The sequence below is a fragment of the Lepeophtheirus salmonis genome, chromosome 8, assembly GCF_016086655.4.
Source record: "Lepeophtheirus salmonis chromosome 8, UVic_Lsal_1.4, whole genome shotgun sequence".
Lineage (NCBI taxonomy): Eukaryota > Metazoa > Arthropoda > Copepoda > Siphonostomatoida > Caligidae > Lepeophtheirus > Lepeophtheirus salmonis.
Window position 1 is genome coordinate 15,944,317 of NC_052138.2, and position 20,703 is coordinate 15,965,019.

The 20,703-nt window shown below is 32.3% G+C and overlaps 5 protein-coding genes across 6 annotated transcripts; 2 read left to right on the forward strand and 3 right to left on the reverse strand.

The window, feature by feature from the left end:
* The first annotated feature begins 1,585 nt into the window (after window positions 1–1,585).
* LOC121123006 (uncharacterized) lies at window positions 1,586–4,989 on the forward strand. The gene is made up of 2 exons (XM_040718083.2): window positions 1,586–2,396; window positions 2,629–4,989. Exons 1-2 carry the CDS (start codon window positions 2,072–2,074, stop codon window positions 3,987–3,989), a joined length of 1,686 nt encoding a protein of 561 aa, XP_040574017.1. The 5' UTR covers window positions 1,586–2,071; the 3' UTR covers window positions 3,990–4,989.
* Ctps (CTP synthase) lies at window positions 4,989–17,586 on the forward strand. The gene is made up of 5 exons (XM_040718082.2): window positions 4,989–5,357; window positions 5,414–5,800; window positions 16,181–16,363; window positions 16,434–16,913; window positions 16,965–17,586. Exons 1-5 carry the CDS (start codon window positions 5,022–5,024, stop codon window positions 17,298–17,300), a joined length of 1,722 nt encoding a protein of 573 aa, XP_040574016.1. The 5' UTR covers window positions 4,989–5,021; the 3' UTR covers window positions 17,301–17,586.
* LOC121123003 (uncharacterized) lies at window positions 6,530–9,581 on the reverse strand. The gene is made up of 5 exons (XM_040718081.2): window positions 9,246–9,581; window positions 9,080–9,184; window positions 7,487–9,010; window positions 7,106–7,421; window positions 6,530–7,013 (listed from the first exon to the last, which is right to left on the reverse strand). Exons 1-5 carry the CDS (start codon window positions 9,301–9,303, stop codon window positions 6,605–6,607), a joined length of 2,412 nt encoding a protein of 803 aa, XP_040574015.1. The 5' UTR covers window positions 9,304–9,581; the 3' UTR covers window positions 6,530–6,604.
* On the reverse strand, window positions 17,580–19,854 carry Hibch (3-hydroxyisobutyryl-CoA hydrolase). Of its 2 annotated transcripts, none has more exons than XM_071890539.1 (3): window positions 19,524–19,854; window positions 18,349–19,468; window positions 17,580–18,299 (listed from the first exon to the last, which is right to left on the reverse strand). In XM_071890539.1, the coding sequence occupies exons 2-3, from the start codon at window positions 18,864–18,866 to the stop codon at window positions 17,714–17,716; spliced, it is 1,104 nt and encodes a 367-aa protein (XP_071746640.1). In that variant the 5' UTR covers window positions 18,867–19,468; window positions 19,524–19,854; the 3' UTR covers window positions 17,580–17,713. The 2 variants fall into 2 exon arrangements, with proteins under 2 accessions (XP_071746640.1, XP_040574018.1); XM_040718084.2 differs by having other exon boundaries at window positions 18,349–18,932; window positions 19,524–19,689.
* LOC121123008 (BET1-like protein) lies at window positions 19,135–19,452 on the reverse strand. The gene has a single exon (XM_040718085.2). It carries the CDS (start codon window positions 19,450–19,452, stop codon window positions 19,135–19,137), a length of 318 nt encoding a protein of 105 aa, XP_040574019.1.
* Window positions 19,855–20,703: the final 849 nt, after the last annotated feature.

Sequence of the window (20,703 nt, forward strand, 5' to 3'; positions counted from 1 at the left end):
CCCCGAATCCTCTCAGTGGTTTGTCTCGCCACAGCCACCTACTTCTTCTTCTGACATATCCTGGATCATAACGAAGTTGAAATCGAGGCTCTTGCACAGAATTATGCAAATGCTTGTACGTCAATCCCAGACTCTTGAAGAATATGAATAATCCATCATGTCTAATGATATTATAATTGATAACGGAAAATTAATCGATTAGCACTTCTTACATTAGAACCGCTGTTGTATTTGTTTATTTTTCTTTTTTAACGTAATAATAATATAAATTATATTTGTGATAGTTATTATATCAGTTTACAAGAATCTTCCCGTTTTTTCCACTGCCATTTTTTTATGACACCGTATATTCTCTATGAATAAAATGATAGGATATCATCGCAATCTTTTACACTAGATATTATTTTCATATTTTCCATAATGATTCCAGTAAAAAAAGAAAGAGGGTCATTGTATGAAATTTGATTCATCAAACGGATAATGGAAAATCGCAGTAGTTGTAAATGTAATGATAATTTTGGGAATATAAGGATTATATAGATAATAACTACGTTGAAAAGATACTTCTTTTTATAACAAAGAGCTCACGGTGTTACCTCGCTAACACGCAATACCCCATATATTTTGTTGTCAGCTGTCGATTCCTTCTTCTCCCATGGCTTTATCTCGCTAACACAAAAATACCCTATGCATTTTGTTGTCAGCTGTCGATTCTCACTTCTCCCTTGATACGTCATGGATATTTCATAATTTATTATTTTTCATAAACATACGAAGTAATAATTTATTCTATAATTATGCTCCGTTTCCAAAAGAACAGGAATACAATTTCTTGTTGATCCCTCGTCGTTTATATAATATATATATTGACAATTTTACTATTTCTATGAAGAAATTTTGGCTATTTCTTCATAGAAGTAATAACTAATCATAACTACTCTTTTAATCAAATATTACTGAGCAATATTATAATACAGTATCGAATAATATACTATTTAGATTTTAGTAATATGTAATTTATTTTTTTAGAATGGTGAAGAAATAATATGACAGTGATAGTCTGCGAGAATATAAGATATAAATAGCGGTTGGTACGACTGATTATTTGGCTAAATACCAGATGATTTTGAGCCTTTTTCTGTTTCTTTTTGGATGAAAGGTTACGTGATACAAAAAAGATAACGACATGCTCCCTTGATAGGTCATGGCTATTTTCTAATTTATTATTTTTTTGATAAATACACGAAGTAATAAGTTAGACTAACTTATGCTCCTTCTCCAAAACAACAAGAATACATCTTGTTGATCCCTCGTCGTTTATATAATATATATATTTGCTATTTTATAACTTTTTAATAAAATATCACAAAGCAATATTATAACACAATACAGTATCGAATACTTTGATAATTTTAATTATATACACCTAATTCATTTTAAAAATGGTGAAGAAATAATATGACTGTGATAGTCTGGGAGTATATAAGAGATAAACAGCAGTGGGTATGATTGACTTATTTGGCTAACTACCAGATGATTTCGGGCCCTTTTTCTGTTCTTTTTGGAAGAAAGGTTCTATGGTACTAGAAGGGTAACGACGTGAGAGATGTTGTGATTCGTGGAAAAAAGGGAAATAAGCAAATAGTAACAGATAAAGAAAAAATAAGTTGTTAAAAAGAATGTTGAATATAGTTTGTGAGGGTTACAATAAAATAAATAGTAAATACTAAATAGAGCATTAGTTAGAGAATACTTTTTTTTGAAAAGAAGAAGAAAAAGACTGTTCGCTGTGTGGTGTACAACATTACATTCTTAATTATTATGATAGTCAGATACTACGACTAGGTGGATAGCAGGCTGGATAGTACACAAGTCACACACCATCCGTAGCTGTGCTCAAGTGTGAGCTGCAGTGCTTGTGGTGCTTAAAGAGAAAGAAAGAAAATTAAAAAAAAAAGAGTAAGAAGAAAGAAAGAAATAGAGAGAGAGAAAGAAAGAAAGAAATTGTAAAAAAAAAATACAAAGTGAGGAAAGGAACGAACTATTAAATATCCAAGGCATCCGGGACGGGATGTGGCTCGAAGCTTTACCCCCGGAACTCTTGGATTATATTTCCTCTTACTTAGATCTTAGAAGTGCAGTGAACCTCTCTTCGGTGGATTTTCGGCTTCGCCAACATTTTTCTACGTCTTGCTCCTTTTGGAAGCGAGTAGCCCTGAGCCATTACTGCCTCTACGATCGAGGAAGTCTTCTCTATCACCCTGAGGATGAAGGAGCTCATAAATACAAGAAAGCTTGCTGCAGATTCAATCTACTCCAGGAGAACTTTGATAAAGGCCTTTACACCGCATGGAGATTCAATCTGGATCCTTCCAGGGACTATCTCATACCTCTTAGTAGGACATTCCCTTTCTTTTCTATTTAGTCTTTAGTGTGTCAGTCATAGGCCTTAGCTTCCATACACAATCCAGGGTCTCTGCTCATGTTGCAGAGCTAGGGATGTGTATCGCTATAGCCTATAGGCTATATCTATCAAAGAAATATACATAAAATCAGCATCTCCAATATTTAATATAAATTATTATAGTAGTGTAATGTGGAAGTATTAAAATCTCTTTATTTTTGTAGATGACGGACACGAGGCACTACGTGGCTATGACGAAGAACTGAAAACACGGTATGACATGTCTGAAACCTTCTTCAGTCTTGACTGGAATGGGGATTATGCCGTTATGATAGTATGCTATCAAAATATATCTGAAATATTCGTATGGAAAACTCGATCTCCGTCCCCAACATTTTTCTATGCTGCAGTGAAATATGATGTCCAAATTACGTGTAAAAATTTTGCTATCTACGAAAGATATCTAGTCATAACGAGGAGTCAAAGTCGATCCATTCTATCATCATACGATATGGAAAATGGAATGAAACTGGTTGGAGATGCATGTGATCCTACTATCAAAAAGGATTCATCCTGTTCCTCAGGAACAGAAGAGTTTGTTGAAATCTTGAACGGCGGAAAAATTGTTACTTTTTCATTTCGAAATGCTGCAGCTCCTATTGTCTACGTTATCAACATTTATGATTTAACCATTCTACATAAATACACAATTGATCCTGGATTCACTCGTGATTTTACGTTTCTATACCATGTCGAGCATCGTCCATACTATCGAAACGGAGTGGCTCTTAATTTTCCATCCAAATACCCTGTTAATGGAATGTATGAACCCATCTATGAGTTTGCTCAAAATAATTCCAATCGCCCACCCCATTTTTACCTTGCATCTATTCGAGAAGATGGAATACGCCTCTACCCTGGAGGTGGAATATCATGCTTTGGGATGGATATAACTGAAGATGGCCATATTTTGGCATTAATCAACAGATTGGACAGTGAACGGTCTGAGGGGATTGGTTGCGTAGCTTTGTATCGAAGAGACTCTGACACTCGTTATGATGAAATTGAGAAGAAGGGATGTCCTTATATACTTCATGATTTCCGTGGAAAGGCTCCATTTCTACTGAAAGGGAGTTATCTTAATAGGCAAATGGATGATTGGACTGGTGATCATCAAATTAAATTGTGTCATGAACGAAACCTCGCGGTGGTGATGACCAATTCATCCAAAAAAATAATCTCATTTACGTATGATCGACTCGCTTCATCAAGTCCGAAGTTTAATGTGCTATATGAAATTGATTACACCGAATTTCAATTAAATGATATTTTCAACACTTTAACACTCGCTGTATCTAGAAACGTCCTGGCACTTGCGGATAATGCCACAATTGTTTTGCGTGATGTTCAAACAGGAAGACCTCTTAATGTATTACAATTGCCAGAGCATGCGACCTCAGCTAGTGCTTCAGAAGATGATTTTGGATTAGGGTTTCTTCTAATTAATGATTCTGATATTTTAGCTCATTATTTTTGCCCTCATGTGTTTCCAGACGCTTTTGATATTTTCAAATTTTATCCTTAATCAAAAGCAAAACAAAAAACAAACTGCTTATCATAACACACAAATTATAATCAATAACTCCTTTAAAGTTGTTAGAGATAGAAAGAGGGAAAATTAGATAATTTTTATCATTGATACGAACTTTAGTTTAATTTTATTGTTAATCCTCCCTTAAAGTAACATATTAATATATATTATTTGGTTACGTGCCTATTTATTTAGACATTATTCGGGCCTTTTTATCCAAAATCTTAGTTGAATTTATTTTATTTTTTTATTGTTTGCTTTGGGAGATATAAATTGTCTATATAGAAACAGGATATATAGGAATTAATTATAGTATTATTTTTTTTCTAACAACTTATATTTGTCATGAATATCTTAGACTTAAAACAACTTGTATGCATTTTTTCTGTGATCATCGACCTATTTGTCACTTTTAAAGATAGAAAGATAGTTAAAAAAACAAAAATATAAAAATCTATGTTTCTTTCTTAAATGACTTACTATTTTGCCATTATATTACGATTACCTTTTCACTAATGTTTAGTAGAAAAAACAAACACACAACATACATTCATTCATACAAACAAAAATAATTAATTAATTATTTATAATAATAATAATACCAAAGAACATTCTGCTCAAAAATCATAAACAACTTTCTAGACATCATAACGCAAACCTATGATCTTATAATAACTCTATTTTTTTGTTAAGTTATAGCTACTTTAAACAGATAATAACGATTATGATAGTAATAATCTATTGTACTATTAATATCTTTTATATATATGCATTATTATTTCATGTGTATATGTATATATATATATATAAATAAGTATATATATATATATGTATATTAGATTATACAACAACTACCATTACACCATGTAACGAACTTACACTTTCGTAAGCTATAAGATGAAAAAGAACAAATAAATCATGTTTCTATTCAAACACATTTATAAGTAAATTGTAAAATGACTGAATATTTAATATCTTCCGAACCCTCCATAGATTTCGAATCGAATCCTTTGACTTATCTAAAAAATGAAATATATTTTGGTGACGGGTGGCGTTATAAGTGGGATTGGAAAGGGCGTGATAGCAAGCTCCGTTGGAGTCATTCTTAAAAATTGTGGACTTAGTGTAACTTCCATAAAGATTGATCCATATATCAATATAGATGCTGGAACATTTAGTCCCTATGAACATGGAGAAGTTTATGTTTTAAATGATGGAGGGGAGGTGGACTTGGACCTTGGAAATTATGAACGTTTCCTTGATCTTACTCTTAAGGCGCACAACAATATCACAACAGGAAAGATTTATCAGGAGGTAATCACTAAGGAACGAAGAGGAGACTATTTAGGAAAAACTGTGCAGGTAGGGTCTTGATATTTTGATCATATACTTAATAACATAGATAAATCATTGAACAGGTTGTTCCACATGTAACCGATGCAATTCAGGAGTGGATTACAAAGGTTGCAAAAATATCGGTTGATCCTGAATGCAAGGACGAACCAGAAGTTTGTATTATTGAACTGGGAGGAACAATAGGAGACATTGAGGGCATGCCCTTTATAGAAGCTCTTCGACAATTTCAGTTCAATGTGGGATCGCGTAACTTTTGTTCTATACATGTATCATTAGTTCCTCAACCTCACTCAACTGGAGAACAGAAAACAAAACCAACACAACAATCTGTGAGGGAGCTTAGGGGCTTAGGGATATCTCCAGATGTCATAGTATGTCGCTCTGAGAACCCAATATCCGATTCCATAAAGTTAAAAATTTCCAACTTTTGTCACGTTGCTACAGACAGGGTAAGACACATAAAATAGATTATTTATACTTTTTTGAAAGAAAGAAGTATTCCTTGAATCTCATTATATATTTATACAATCATTTTGCAGTGGAGAGAATAAGTTTGATCCCTTGCCGCTTTTGTAAGTTAGCCCCCTGATAATTATTTTTTATGGGATTAAGGCCCGGAGACTGCCTGGGCCACTCATTACCCTAATGTAATTTTTATTGAGCCATTCCTGTCTTTCTTTGGCCGTATGTTATTGGTCATTGTCGTGCTGGAAAACCAATTCTCAATGCTCTACTCTGAGGAAAGGACGTTATTGTCCTAGATTTATTCTAAGTGGTGAAGTTGTCATTTTCCCTGAGAAGAGAAACACCCCCAAACCATAATGTTTCTACCCCTATGTTTGATGTTCGGGATGGTGTTCTTGGGGTTATACTGAGCAATTTTTTTTCGCCCAAACAGTTTATATTTTGTTTGTATTATGTTAAATAAACCCACCATTAAAATCATTGACTGTTCTTTTCTTTGACAGTGGGCAAACTTACAAAATAAGTGAGGGATTATTGGAACTTGGGTTACTTATTTTCTCCAGTGTATGTACGTATTCTAATCAAAATGCAATAGGTTTGTTCAGTGTGGCAAGTATAGAGGGAAAACGACATCATTGTTATAATGCAATTTAGGTACATACTTTGAATAAATTCAGTCTCAGTGTATATTGTATATTTATATACGACTCTAGTTAACTTAATTGTATATATTTATTAGAAACCTATATTGTAATTTTGTTAAATATTCTTGAATGTCTATTTAAATTTTAAGATTTATTTTTTTTCTTTTGTCCACGAGGCGAACTTGGTTTGATTTTCATTTCTGTTGCCTTGAGTGAGTAATGGTATCCTCTGAAGTGATACCAATTTACTCCATTTCCAAAACTCTTATGGGGTCCTCTGAGATTGAGACCATTAATATTAGAGTTGTGACATGCTGAGTACCACCAGCCTCCAGAAAATCTCACTGCACAGTTACCCTTCCATTCATCATTGTCCTTATCAAATGTTGAAAATTTAGTACCTTTTGCAGGTACACTCCGGCCTAATAATGGATATTTAGATCTTGAATGGTTTATAATGCCTTTGTAGAATAGTCGATATCCACTCTCTTCATTCGCTACACGGAATTCAACCAGTGTAACGGCTGTGCGATTTCCCTCATAATCTTCTAATCTGAAAAAAGTGTATGTGGGTTTTTTTTGTTTTTTTTTAAAAGCAAAGTAAGTATTTTCAATTAATATAATTATTTGTTATCTTTGCCTTACATAAATCTCAAGTCAACTTTTTTTTCTTCATTTGTAAGTTCAAACATGGACTCTAAGCCCACCCAATGTTCGTCATTTAGATCTCCGAATCCATCTTTATATTCTTCCCAATTGCGATAAAAGTAATTTTCCTCATTTTCAAATTCGCCTCTTCTTTGTAATAGAGTCCAGCCATCTCCATTTTTCATTTCACAGTATACTTGTTTTCCTTTTCCATCTAGTAATAGAGTATAAATCCCAGATGGACTTGTGTCATTCATCTTAATAATCGCACTGCAGGATTTTGGACCGGTTAAAGGTGAAGATTGCGTAGATACTATCAATTTGTATCACTCATTAATGAAGATAAAATTACTTTCTTTAATGACTATCTCTACTTACATGTAAATAGTTCTTCTTTGTCTGTGTTTGAATTTTTTTCGGTAGATGTTGGCGTTAAATATGGCGCTTGAGTTTGATATAACTCTGTTGTAGATGAAGGCAGTTCATTTTCATTCGCATTGCTATTTTCGTCTTTGTTATTTTTTTTAGGTGGCTTTTCATTTTTATCGGTAAGAATTTCTCCCCCATTAACAGGAATATTTATTTCACCTTCATTGCTCACATTTGTGTCTTCATTGTTGATTTCTTTTTCATCAGTCTTTGAATCATTTTTCGACATGTCTGGTTGATAATTATTCTCAGTTGAACTGCTTTCCTTTTCATCGCTCTTTTCCTTATTTGATTCAAAATCAGGTTCTTTCTCTCCGTCAGAATCAATTTTATTGGGGTCTAAATCAGTTTCTTTCTCTTCATCAGAACCAATTTTATTAGGGTCTAAATCAGTTTCTTTCTCTTTGTCAAAATCACTTTTAATTGGATCTGAATCATTTTCTTTGTCTCCGTCGGATTTAATTTTGTCAGGGCCTAAATCAGTTTCTTTCTCTTTGTCAAAATCACTTTTATTTGGATCTGAATCATTTTCTTTGTCTCCGTCGGATTCAATTTTGTCAGGGCCTAAATCAGTTTCTTTCTCATCGTCAGAATCAATTTTATCGGGGTATACATCAGTATCTTTGTCTCCATCAGAATCAATTTTATCGGGGTCTGAATCAATTTCTTTTTCTCTGTCCGAATCAATTTTATAGGAGTCTGAATCAGTTTCTTTCTCTCCATCCGATTCACTTTTATTTGGATCTAAATCATTTTCCTCTCCGTCCGAATCAACTTGATTGGATTCCAAATCAGTGGAATTTACTTTATCTCCCAAATCTGTGTCTGTATTTGTCACGACTTCATTTTCTTGTTCAGGGCTTAAACTACTTGAGTTAGAACCAATCTCAATGTCTGCTTTATTTGAGTCTGAACTGGATTCATCTTTGCTACTATCTAATTGATGTTCTTCATCTAGATTATCATTTCCATTGGAAGGATCTGTGATAAAGACATCTTCTGCTAGAGTTGTATTGATACTCTCTTCATTTAAATTTGATCCGCTGTTTTTTTCTGAATCTTTATTTGATTCAAAATTTGGGTTATTACTAATACCACTATTGTCATCTGTTGTAGATCCATTCCCTATGTCTATATCCTCTTTAATGGTATTTCCTGATTCTTCAACATTTGAATCTTGACTATTTCCATTATTTGTCTCTTTTGATTCATTTTCTTTGCTATCATTATCCTGTTTATCATCTTTATTTTCGTCTTCTTTATTTCCAGAATTTTGCTCCAGATGGGTTACAACATATTCAGATTCTTGTTCTATATAATTTCCATGTGGTAAATCTTTAATTGTCCCTTGTATAACATGAGTGTTTGACACTGCCGATTCACAAGCTATGTACTCCTTAAAGCAAGCATCTTTATTATCCGGCCACGATCCATAATGGTCCGTACAGAAGTAATAATTGTATAAGCAATCATCTAATGAATGAGAAGATTAAAATAACGTATTTACTTATTATAAGGGTTGATGGATCAATAATATCTTACAAAATTGTTCTGGTCGCAGTTGAGTAATTTCTTCAGGCCATTTTTTATCATATGTGTCTTGTTCGAAAGTTGGTGATGCTACTGTAGTGGTGTTTATTGCTTTACCTGTAATAAAGTAAGGATATAAGTGTGCTAAATCACTATGTATTTTTGTGTATAACTTTACCATTGTGAAGAATGGAAATAATTATCAAGAGATAAAAATTGAAACAGATAATATACATGATTGTTCACTTTCTCTGGTCGACCATAAATGAATCTTGAAAAGAAAACCTCTTTGAATTTATTATATCTTGACTTCGCGGGCCCGAAAGTACGATGTTAGTTGTCTTTCTATCTAAGTTAATCTTGCAATCATAGTACTTGTCCTGCTTGCGTATACCATACAAATTATTATGTTTATTTTTAGGTCTGTCGATTATAATTTTGTATGGATATGTTCATTATCTGTTTGTTCCTTGCCTTACACTTTGTTCATCCCATGAATGTATAATATACAGCCATTTGATTATCGATACATATATACATACATTGGAAGAGAAATAAAAAACAAGTTTGATCAAAGTTTTATAAGATTGGTATTTAATAATTTGAAATAAAATAATAGTACGTCATAGATCTAAGACAGTTATAAAACAAAAAAAAAGAAAATAATTCATGTTGTATAGTTCTACATACATATGTTGTAATATAATAACCATATGTAAAGGATCCGTTTCACTTTTTTTTTCTTGGAAAAATGACAACCTAAGTTATTGCGGCCGTAAAGTTTTTCTTTATTCTTGTAATATGTAGTATACATACATCGATTTATTATAAGGGTCCTATTGCGATCTAACATAAAGTGTAATAATAATGATCATTTTATTTTTAGGATTTATTATCCAATATGGTTGTCATTAGTTATTGTATGTTTTGAAAAGTTTTGATTTCTTCAATTAACCATAAGGCATTCATTGGGGGTAGATATTTATGTATATGTCAAGTGTTTGTGCAACTGTTTATTACAGAACTATATTCGAGTCTATATTAGTTTCGAGCATTAGAAAAAAGACATTTCTTGGTAACTTTTTTTTATCTTGAAAGATCAAATATTGCACGAATATTCCTTAGTTTTCCCTAAATCGGGAGGGGGAGAATACCATCTACGCCAATTCCGAATCCTTGAAAATTAAAATAGCTAGTGTACTATAGCTCTGCGTTAATGTAAGTACATTATACATGTTTACCACAATGGGTTCTAGGGCTCTTACGCTTCCCTGGGCGACTATCCCCTAGGAATTTAACTCCCTGAGCCGGCAACCCCAGTACATTTTACGCCATATTACTATAAATAGCGATAATATAATCAATCTTTTAACAACCTTATAAACGTAATTATTAATTTATCTTCATGAAGTAGATATCAGTGATGTACTAGACTTCTCTTGACATGATCACTTGTAACTCCAATTTATTTAAACTTTATTATTATTTCATCTGGGATCCGGAAAGCCTCTAATTCAATTCATGCTACAAGCAATATTTTTTTTCGAAAATCATTTTTTCATCTTGTTTTAATTGATCCTGAGAGCTACCTAAAGATTTAAGTGAAGCTCACACATTATTTCATTTTGTATAAATATACGGTAAATAGGCAGTGAAGATTTGATTGGTCACTTAAACCTCGGCCGTTGAGGACTTAATTAAGTAGGAATGCCCACTACATATCTTAGAATATAAATGTGATTCCCCAAGGTTCAAGGATTAAAGTCCTTTATATATTTTGCCTGAGTCTTGAGCAAGAAGGGTCTGTCTCTCTTTACATGAGAATATTTATTGATCATTTTTGCGTCTTCTAATTAGTAATTAATTTCTGATTCGAACTCAAAAGTAGCATTGTCCAACAACTGCTTTTAAAGATTCATTTATGACTTTGTCCTTTTTATTATTTTCTAGTTGTACTTCTCAATAATAAGGATGAAAAATAATTGGGAGGGGGAGGTAAATAACTCGAAGAGTGAAATGCGGGGGGAATAAAAGTAGGGGGTAGATGTCCTGATCCCACCACAATTAATTGTTAATTTGGATTCCAACAGAGTTAGATTCAATACCAAAATTGTTAATCGTTTGTTTAAGTAATGGAATAGTTATTTATTATATTATGTGCTCATTTTTGAAAATCTTCAGGAAGACGGGTTTTGACGTACATATTAAAAAAACCGTTTTTATATTATCGGAACGTGGAAACCCCGACAATTATTCACACCAAAAAAATTATGAGGCAAATGTGAAGACAAGCGAATGTATACAAGTTGGTACAAATCAATGACAGCTATTCTAATGTAAATCTTAACACAAAGGAGTGTACTTAGTCAAGTCTGAGTCCATAAAAAAGTACTCGAGTACTACATCTCTTGTCTTTACTTTTCATATATATAATTCGAATCATAATCCATTATTTTATAATTCAACTTTAATTATATTTAAATATAAGCAGTGGTGTCACTAGGCTTGATCTCCCTTAAAAGCTTCTAAAGTCCACCCAAAAAAAGAATATATATATATATAAATTATCAAATCTTATATTATATATGTATAAGCCTGTTTTTGGTGTAATCACATATGGTCGTAGAGATCAGTTTAAAATGTAGCAAGAAGACGTATAAAATAACAAAGGATGTTCTTATGATTTTTTTGTGCCTCCGAGGTCATTAAGAGCATGTTTTTGACCAAAATAAAACCTCATTTCTCTTCCTATATATGTCTTTCTGTATCCCTCTGTATGTCTCTCTTCTTCTACCTTCAATGTTTGTTTCGGTTCCTCTTAATTAATCCCTACAACGCGGGCACCATCTCCTATATATATAAGTAATTATATAACGTCGTTGATTATTTTTGGGGCTAAGCCCCCCCCCCTCAAATGATGATAGCTTGAAACGCCCCTCCATATATGCATAGCGTTGTGTACCCAGATTCATTTTTGAAGTAATCTCCCTATAATTGTCTTTATTTATTTAATTAAATTTAATATTCATGGATATGAGGTGTTTTTATAAATTCTGAATTAAGACACCTATTGTGCTCTTTGTATTTATTGAATAAAAAAATCCATGTCTACTTAATATACAGGATATGTATATACAATGTATAGATAATTTTTTTTTTTTTTGTATTTAAGAATTGTATAAGGAGTGAAACTTTCAATTATAAATTTCAATTGACGTTTGCAATTTGCATGAAGCGCAATAGGGGGTCCCTATAATTGTGTACTACGGAGGGGGGAGGGGAGAAGAAAGAGACATTTATCTTCTTCTTTTTTTTAAAATCCTCCTTCCCCTAATATGGAATTTATGGAGAAAAAGAGTTCATTCATACCAATTCAAGTCAAAGATTGGAAAGTGTTTGTGACCTGGGAATGCATATCTTTATTTTAATCCTGAATTAAAAAGTATATACAACTGCATATTTTTTATTTATGCAAATATGTACCCACAAACATAAATATTTCTACCTATTTTTATTTTATTTTTTGACAGACAGTATTTCTTCTTTTTTACGAACGGTATTAAGAACCGAAAAAGAGATTTATGAGATTATGATAAAAGGTTCCTATCTTCCAGTAACGGAGTGGCACGATTTTCACAGGGTAGACCATGTGTAAATTTTAGTGCCTTTATACTACAGATTTTTAAAAAAATAGCTTTTTGTTAGGATAATTCCATATCTTAAGTTCTAGAATATTTTTGGACTGTTCTTTTTCGCTTTTTTTAAACTTGAATTTATTTAATAAAAAAAAGTAGTATATTTTCTTTTTATAAATAATTTCACCATTTAACATACAAAAGATTTAAATTATATTTTTTGAAACGGCCTTTGAAAAGGTACATCTTATTTTACGGTCTTTATATATATATATATATAATTTTCATTTATTTCTTAAATTACCTTTCTTTTCTTTTTTTTTATTAAATGTATAGAATTTTTCTTAATTTTTAGAACTTCTAACTTATGGGAGGTGTTGGATCCCATGTTACTCCGCCACTGCTTCCTTCCAGTATACAATATCTTAAAGGACAACCTCTAATCATATATTGAAATAGGAGTCCCTCAGTGATTCACTTGTTGAGAGTTCAACATGTATTATTAATAATATTTTTTTAATCAATTAATTATTTATGAGTAAGGAAGAACTGGTATATATGTCATTTACAAATATTGTATTAAAAAAACTCTTCTTTTTTTTAATAATAATTTTCAAGAATGTATTCCTTGGGGGTCCCGATTAGTTACTGAACATGCATTCAATAAGGTAGATGTTTGTTTTTAAAGTAAACTTTACATAAGCTGATTCTCCATATTAGAATTAGAAAAAAAGCTCTGTTACCAAGTCATTTTTATTTTTATAGGTAGAAGAGAGATATTAATTTATAACTGTAAAGATGGGATGTGTTTAAAGAAAAAACTAAGTGTAGTTATTAGAAAAAGAAAAACGGTTGAGCGTAAGCTCTTTCTTCTTTTTTGTTCATTATTTAATCAGTCGTGGGGGTGTTAACATCCCCCTCTTAAAGAAGAATTCTCGTTTATCATCTCGTTTTCTCTATCTCATTGCCGGTCAACATTTCACATCTTTCAATTTTTATGAGAGCAAATTTAGTTGTTAACTTACAAAAAAATATGCATGTTCTATGAAGGAAAATTTAAAAAAAAAGAAAAAAAAGTATTACTATAATGTTTGCCTATACTAAATCAGTGCAACTCCATCTAACCAATTAAAGGAACATTTAAAATAAAAAAAATACGAACATAATTTCGGTTAATAACACTGTCCAACAGCAAAAATGATACAAAAACAGTATATGCTCTATTTAATATAATTTGATCCGCTGATTCCAAATATGGCCCTATTTTTTCTCTCATAGCCTCGTGGCCTTCAGAAAAAGGTCATACATTTTTTGTTATTTTTGACTATTTTTAAGGTTCAAAGCAGGTTTAAGCCCTCGGTGTTGAAGATAAGGATAAATTATGTAAATATATTTTAAAGCCGAATGTTAAAAAATTTCTAAAACCATTTTTAAAATGTATGCATCATACTTTAAACTCGAGTGATCTTTGTTTAAAGTGGAAAATAGATGTTTTTTTATTCAGAGGCTCATAGTTTCAAGACGAATAGATTCAAAAAGTATTGCATTTGATAGCTGAAAGTAATATCTTTAATTTTAAAAAAAAGAACCTCTCCAAAAACACTATATCGTTGTCAATTTAAGATAAGGCCACGACAATATTTCAAGGATAAAACTCATTTTTGAATTGATCTCATTATAGGTCAATAAGTATTCGTATGCCCCAACTACAAGAGATAGAAACAGAAAGAGATAAAAAGAAAATGGATTTGCTACAAGGACTCCCTTGAATGTCCGTTTTTTCAACAAAAAATGTATGACCTTTTTCTGAAGGCCACGAGGCTTTGAGAGAAAAAATAAGGGCATATTTTGAATTAGTGGATCAAACTGTACTAAGTTAAGCATACTCTATTTTGTGCATAAAAAAAGTGTGATTTAGTTGGATAGTGTAATTATTTACAAAAAAATGTGTACATTAAAAAATATATTTTATGTAAGTCAGAGTCTGAAACTAGTGGGTTGCTATGAGTCACTAAATTATATAACAGGCATTATACATGTCACCTTTATTGTATCATGCAACCTTTCATACGATAAGAAACTTGAAAAAGGCTCAATATCAGTTGTGAGTTACCTAATTATGAGACTATTCGTCCCATTAGTGACTGTTTGATCTACAAGAATAACCACTAGGACGCCCTCTATCCAGTCAAACCCTGACATAATTTCAAATTTTAAGCAATAAAAGGAAGTCAAAAAGTTCAAATTACTCCGTGGTATCAATTTCTTGTGATATAAGCTTTGCATTGATCTTGGATTTTTCACACATAAATAACACATTTCAGACATAATAATTGTTTAAAATTCTATTGAGTTTTTCAGCGAAACTCACACCGACATCTGCAGATAAGTCAATTACGTTAAACAATATCTATTGAGCTTAAAAAGAGCTAATTCTAATTCAACTAATCCACTTTAGGAATACTGATTAGGAAAAAGAACCTTAAACATCAACATATGACGACAAAATACATTGTACATTTTTCTCCTAGTGAGGTGACGCTGTGCACTGTAACCAGCGGGAAACTAGGTTTTAAATAGTTTCGATCTGAAAATCTTAGATAATTATAGTTTGTGTAAAGACCAAACTAATTCTATCCAGGTCTGGGTTGGACCGGCCTCGTTGAAAAAATTCAATCCTGCGATTTAGAAAATAAATTTGATGAAATTATCTATTTTAGAATAGAAAAAAAATATCTCTCCTTTTTTTTATATATAAATCCACGGTTATAAACCGGGATATCGGTCCAGTTTGGTCTGGAAAAAAATAACTTCAGACTGAACAGAAAAAAAATGTCTCATCATAGTCCCATTAGTGGTTTTAAAGTTATTTAATTTCCACTTTAACCTCCATAAAATAATAGTGCCAATGAAAGCACGGGTTGTATTAAAATGATACGGTTCTCTGCAATAGTTATTATATATTTTTGTAGCTTTTTTATAATACATTTATTTAATGGGTAACCTCTGGTTTCTCCCTAACCATGTAATTTTAACTAATAACAAGGCGTGCTCAAGCATTAAATCCGTCATGATTTGACAAGCTATAATTATGATGCTGGGAGTTGTCCATGTTATTATAAAGAAATGAAAGTAAAAATAATGTGATGGCACGTTCGAGTATGATTTAGTACAATTTATTATTATTATTATTGGAGGCAGAGAACCGTTTTTATTTATGTTCTGTTTTTTAGACTTTCTTTGTGTCAACAATATAAAAATATAAAATCTTAAATGCATCAAATTCAAATACGCCGCACTATATCCTCCTCATGGCCATAAAAAGTGAAAACATTTTATTATAATACACATACCTACATATTTTATTGAGGTTCAAAATTATACTCTTGGTTTTTGTGTCTACCTTCATATGTATGATTTGTACTATATTCAATTATGTATTTAATGATGCGGAATCTAAATTTGATTTCTATTACAGGTTATTAGTATACCCGACTGTTCGAACATTTATGAAGTTCCTATTGTTCTCTGTGATCAAAGTCTTGTCAAACTCCTTGGATGTATTTTAAATTTAACAAATTGTGGAAGGGACTTGACAATTAATCGTTTTATGTCAGCCTGGTCAAATCTCACAATTAACATTCAAAATCTACACAAAGAGGTTATTATCGCAATGATGAACCATCATTAGTTTATTTGTAATTATTATTTACTTACTTTTGTTTGTCTAGGTTTCCATAGTGATAGTAGGGAAGTATACTCTTTTAGAGGATGCTTATGCTTCTGTAAAAAAATCCCTTGAACACGCTTCATTTGCTGCAAAATATAAACTCAAGCTCACTTATGTACTCTCGTCGGATTTGGAGGAAAATACACTGAAAGAAAATCCTGTCAAGTATCATAATGCATGGATGGTTCTTTGCAAGTGTCAAGGAGTCGTTGTTCCGGGCGGGTTTGGTGCAAGGGGTCTTGAAGGGAAGATAGCTGCGGCTCGATGGGCGAGAAAAAACAAAGTACCCTTCCTGGGCATTTGTTTAGGGCTTCAAATTGCCGCCATCGAATTTGCACGCAATGTTTTAAACCTCAAAAATGCTAATTCTACAGAAACAGACTCGAATACTCCTCACCCAATTGTTATCGATATGCCTGAACATACGGAAGGAGATCTTGGAGGTACAATGAGACTGGGGTTAAGAAGAACCATTTTCAAGGTTAGTACTAAGGAAGAAGAAGAAAAAGTATCTATAATTATTTATTTACAGAGGGAAAATTCTTTAATGAAAAAACTGTATGGGGACGTAGATTTCATTGAAGAACGTCATCGTCATCGCTACGAGATAAATCCAGAATATGTACAACAATTTGAGGAGAAAGGAATGGTTTTTGTGGGACAAGACACAGAAGCAACTCGAATGGAAATTATGGAGCTTAAAGATCATCCATTTTATGTTGCTGTTCAATATCATCCAGAATATCTCTCTCGACCTTTGAAACCATCTCCCCCGTTTTTTGGACTTATTTTAGCCTCCATCGGAAAACTACAAGATTTTTTGAATGGTGATTTCAAAATATCAAGAAACTGGGAGGAGTATCTTTAGTATTTACCTAATCAAAGAAATATTTAACTATGGTTATTAGCAACTCAAAGCAATCCTTGCCTGTTATTTTGATGACTTTCCCTTCTATAATCATGAATATATTATTATCTATCTACTTATTTTGATCCATCATGTCTGAAGATGACGAATATGCTACTTTTAAAAATTTTATCATATAAAAAGAGCTGCATTAATCTTGATGTGATGTGTACACATGAAAAATGACCGATTCTAAAAACGTTACTCCTGTAGTCAGTACTAGAAATAAACTTGCATTAATTATTCATTCTTATTAGTTTTGTATTAAAATATTATTATCAAAGGAAAGGATACTTCTATGCTATCTGCTATTTATCAACACATGAAATTTGCTAATAAAATGTTAAGTTCGATGGTAATAGCGTTTTTGATCACTATACATCAAGCCTATAATCTTTTTTAAAGAAATCATCTATGTTCTTTAGTTCTTTCATGGTACTAGGACTCCATTTAGGTGATAAATCCTTATCAATCAATAGGGCTCTAACCCCCTCATAAAAATCTTTCCTCTTCATAATTTCCTTGGACATGTTGTATTCCATGTTTAGACATTCGAGTAAGGATATGGCCTTATCTCCTTCATGAAGAAGACGAAAGGTGATTGCAATAGATGTAGGACTTGCCTTCCTTATTGTAGAAAGCATCTTGCTTGCAAAATCATCATTTTTGGAATTTTCTAGAGTTTCCATTAGGTCTTCACTACTCACAACTGACGTAAAAATGTTTTCAATCTTTGATAAAGTTTCGTTTGATAAACTGAAGGGTGCAATTGGAAATTTATCATGATATGATGATAGAATAGATTCAATTTCTTGTGGTTGAGCTGCACATAAATCATTTTTCAATGAAGTAAGAGATTCTGTCTTACACATGTGAGTGGCTATTCCTGCATGATAAGCATCTGATCCTCTAAGTCGATATCCTGTCATTCCCAAATACCAACCAAGCTTATTTTTTAACCTAAAGTAAGCGGTCAAAATGCAATCTCATATTTTATTTTTTTAAATACCTTGGTAAAAACCATGAGGCACCAACATCTGGAAAGAGTCCAATACTTACTTCTGGCATAGCAAATAGAGTGGTCTCAGTTGCAACTCTATATTTACCATGAATACTGATTCCAACTCCACCACCCATTACTATTCCACTAATAAGGGACGTGATTGGTATCTTCATGGTCCCGAGTGAATAATTCATTTCATATTCTTCTTTAAAAAAATTACAAGGGTCTTGAATTTTCGTAGTAACAGCAATAATATCTCCACCTGAGCAGAAAGATTTTGGAACACAACTGTCTATAATTAGAGAATCGATTACATCCTCTTTTTTCCAATTCTGTAGAGACTGAGTTATGGTGCGAATCATTTCTGTGTTTAGAGAGTTAAGAGCCTTGGGGCGATTGAGACTTATAAGACCCGTTTTCCCCTTCTGATCGGCAAGGATAAAGGACTCGTTGACGTTAGAGCTCATGTGTCGTTTTGAAATTGTCCTGCATGCAGAACGGAGAGCAGGAACGAGATACTGCATCCTCTGTCTGATCACAATTTACGTCTAGTTCCGATGAGGAAAAAAGTATAACTGTTTCGGCCTAAGCTAAAATGAATGGAATAACAATTTTTTAAGGTAGCTGGGCTAGGCTTGGAACATATAACTATATGTTTTTATGGTACACATGATGCATATTTTTATATGTCCCAGTCTAGCCCTGTAAATTTTTTTTTATTTTGGCTCAATTTATAATAATCATTTTAAAAGTGTAGTTGAATCAGAATACGATAATTAATAACTAATGACGTTAATTAGTCAATTTCCTAAAAATAAGGTACAAAAATGCAATTCCAAAGCATGTTCCAAAAGCAACATAAAGCATCACTTTACGAGATCCTCGGTTTGATCCAAGATACAAATGTATACGATTTAAAGTTCTATTCATCAAATTTCCAGCATCATCGAAATCATGATCAAGGCCATCCAGGAGTCGATGATGATCTTTTGTTTCACTCTCCAAGTCCAGTGCCACAGACTTTAGAAAGGAGGCTTTAGAGGCCAAGCGGTCATGATATTCTCTATTCTGTGCGTCTAATATGTCCTGCTTCCCCCTGTTTTGTGGCATGGTTTATCCGTTCATTCTAATGTGTTTTTGCTTGTCAATATGAATATAATAAATCAATAAATAAAACTTACAATGTGTTCCTAATATTTTCTATTTAATTATATAATTTACGCAAATGACGTTTACGTTCCAAAAGTTGTTTTTAACTTGGATGGACTACATGAAGCTATGACATCATCACTCATTACTCAAGAGCTGGGATCAATGTTACTTGGGATATTCCGGCCCCATATAGTTATCAAAAAAGAAGAATTCTGAGCGAGTGCTCATTACTAAAAACATCTCTACAGTTGGTAACTCGCAATAAAATACCTCTCACTAATTAATATTAGTGTATTTTTTTTAAAAAACACTAACAACACAAATAATGTCTGCGACATCATTAGCTAGATGAAAAGCTGTAAAACTTTAGCTAGAAGTAGTTGACTACATAAAAGTAAAGCTTTAAACAAAGTAGCGAAACGCGACAGTTAGCCTGAGGAGATACAATGTTGTAGCGTTTTAATACTTTTTCAGAAGATGTCGCTTTCATATGACTTCAGTCTCCTATTTCTTACTACTGCTGACGTAGGTAGATAAACATAGATGTAGATGTCATAAAGAGTGATTGATGAAGCACGTCCAGAGCCGGAGCTCTGTGTGGAAAAGAAAAATTATTTTATTCTGTGATTCTATCCTAAATTTCTCACCAAAGAGAAGGGGCCGGAGCTTTAAGTCAAAGATTTATGATTTATTGATTATTATAATAAAAAAATTATTATTTAAGATACAATGGTCAATTATTGTCAAACGTGGGAGCTACGATATATTTTTACATTATTTATATATTAAAAAAATTGCGCAGAATAAACATCATCATCATTAAATTGAATAGATAAATTATTGTGTGAAAAAAACTTCATTTTTGAAAAATCTTCTTTAGTTAAGCCTAAAGCTTTAGACTACATCAGAGCCGTATAATATAGCCTATATTATATAGGGCTCTGGACTACATGTTTCTCCATACACGGTTACCACATCATTTTTTGACGTCATCATCAAGTAGTGTTTTTTTTAATCTGTCTTTTTTTTTTGAAACCCCTACTTTTTTACTATTCGACAGTCCTAAAGATCGATTAGCTAGTTGATCATTCGGTTCTAGCTTTCTTTTTATTTCTTCACTCCTAGCTAGAATCCAGACTAGCTTTTTTATCCACTCTCAAACTCAACTATCAAAAGGGAAAGCAAAAAATTAAAAAAACATGTTGCACC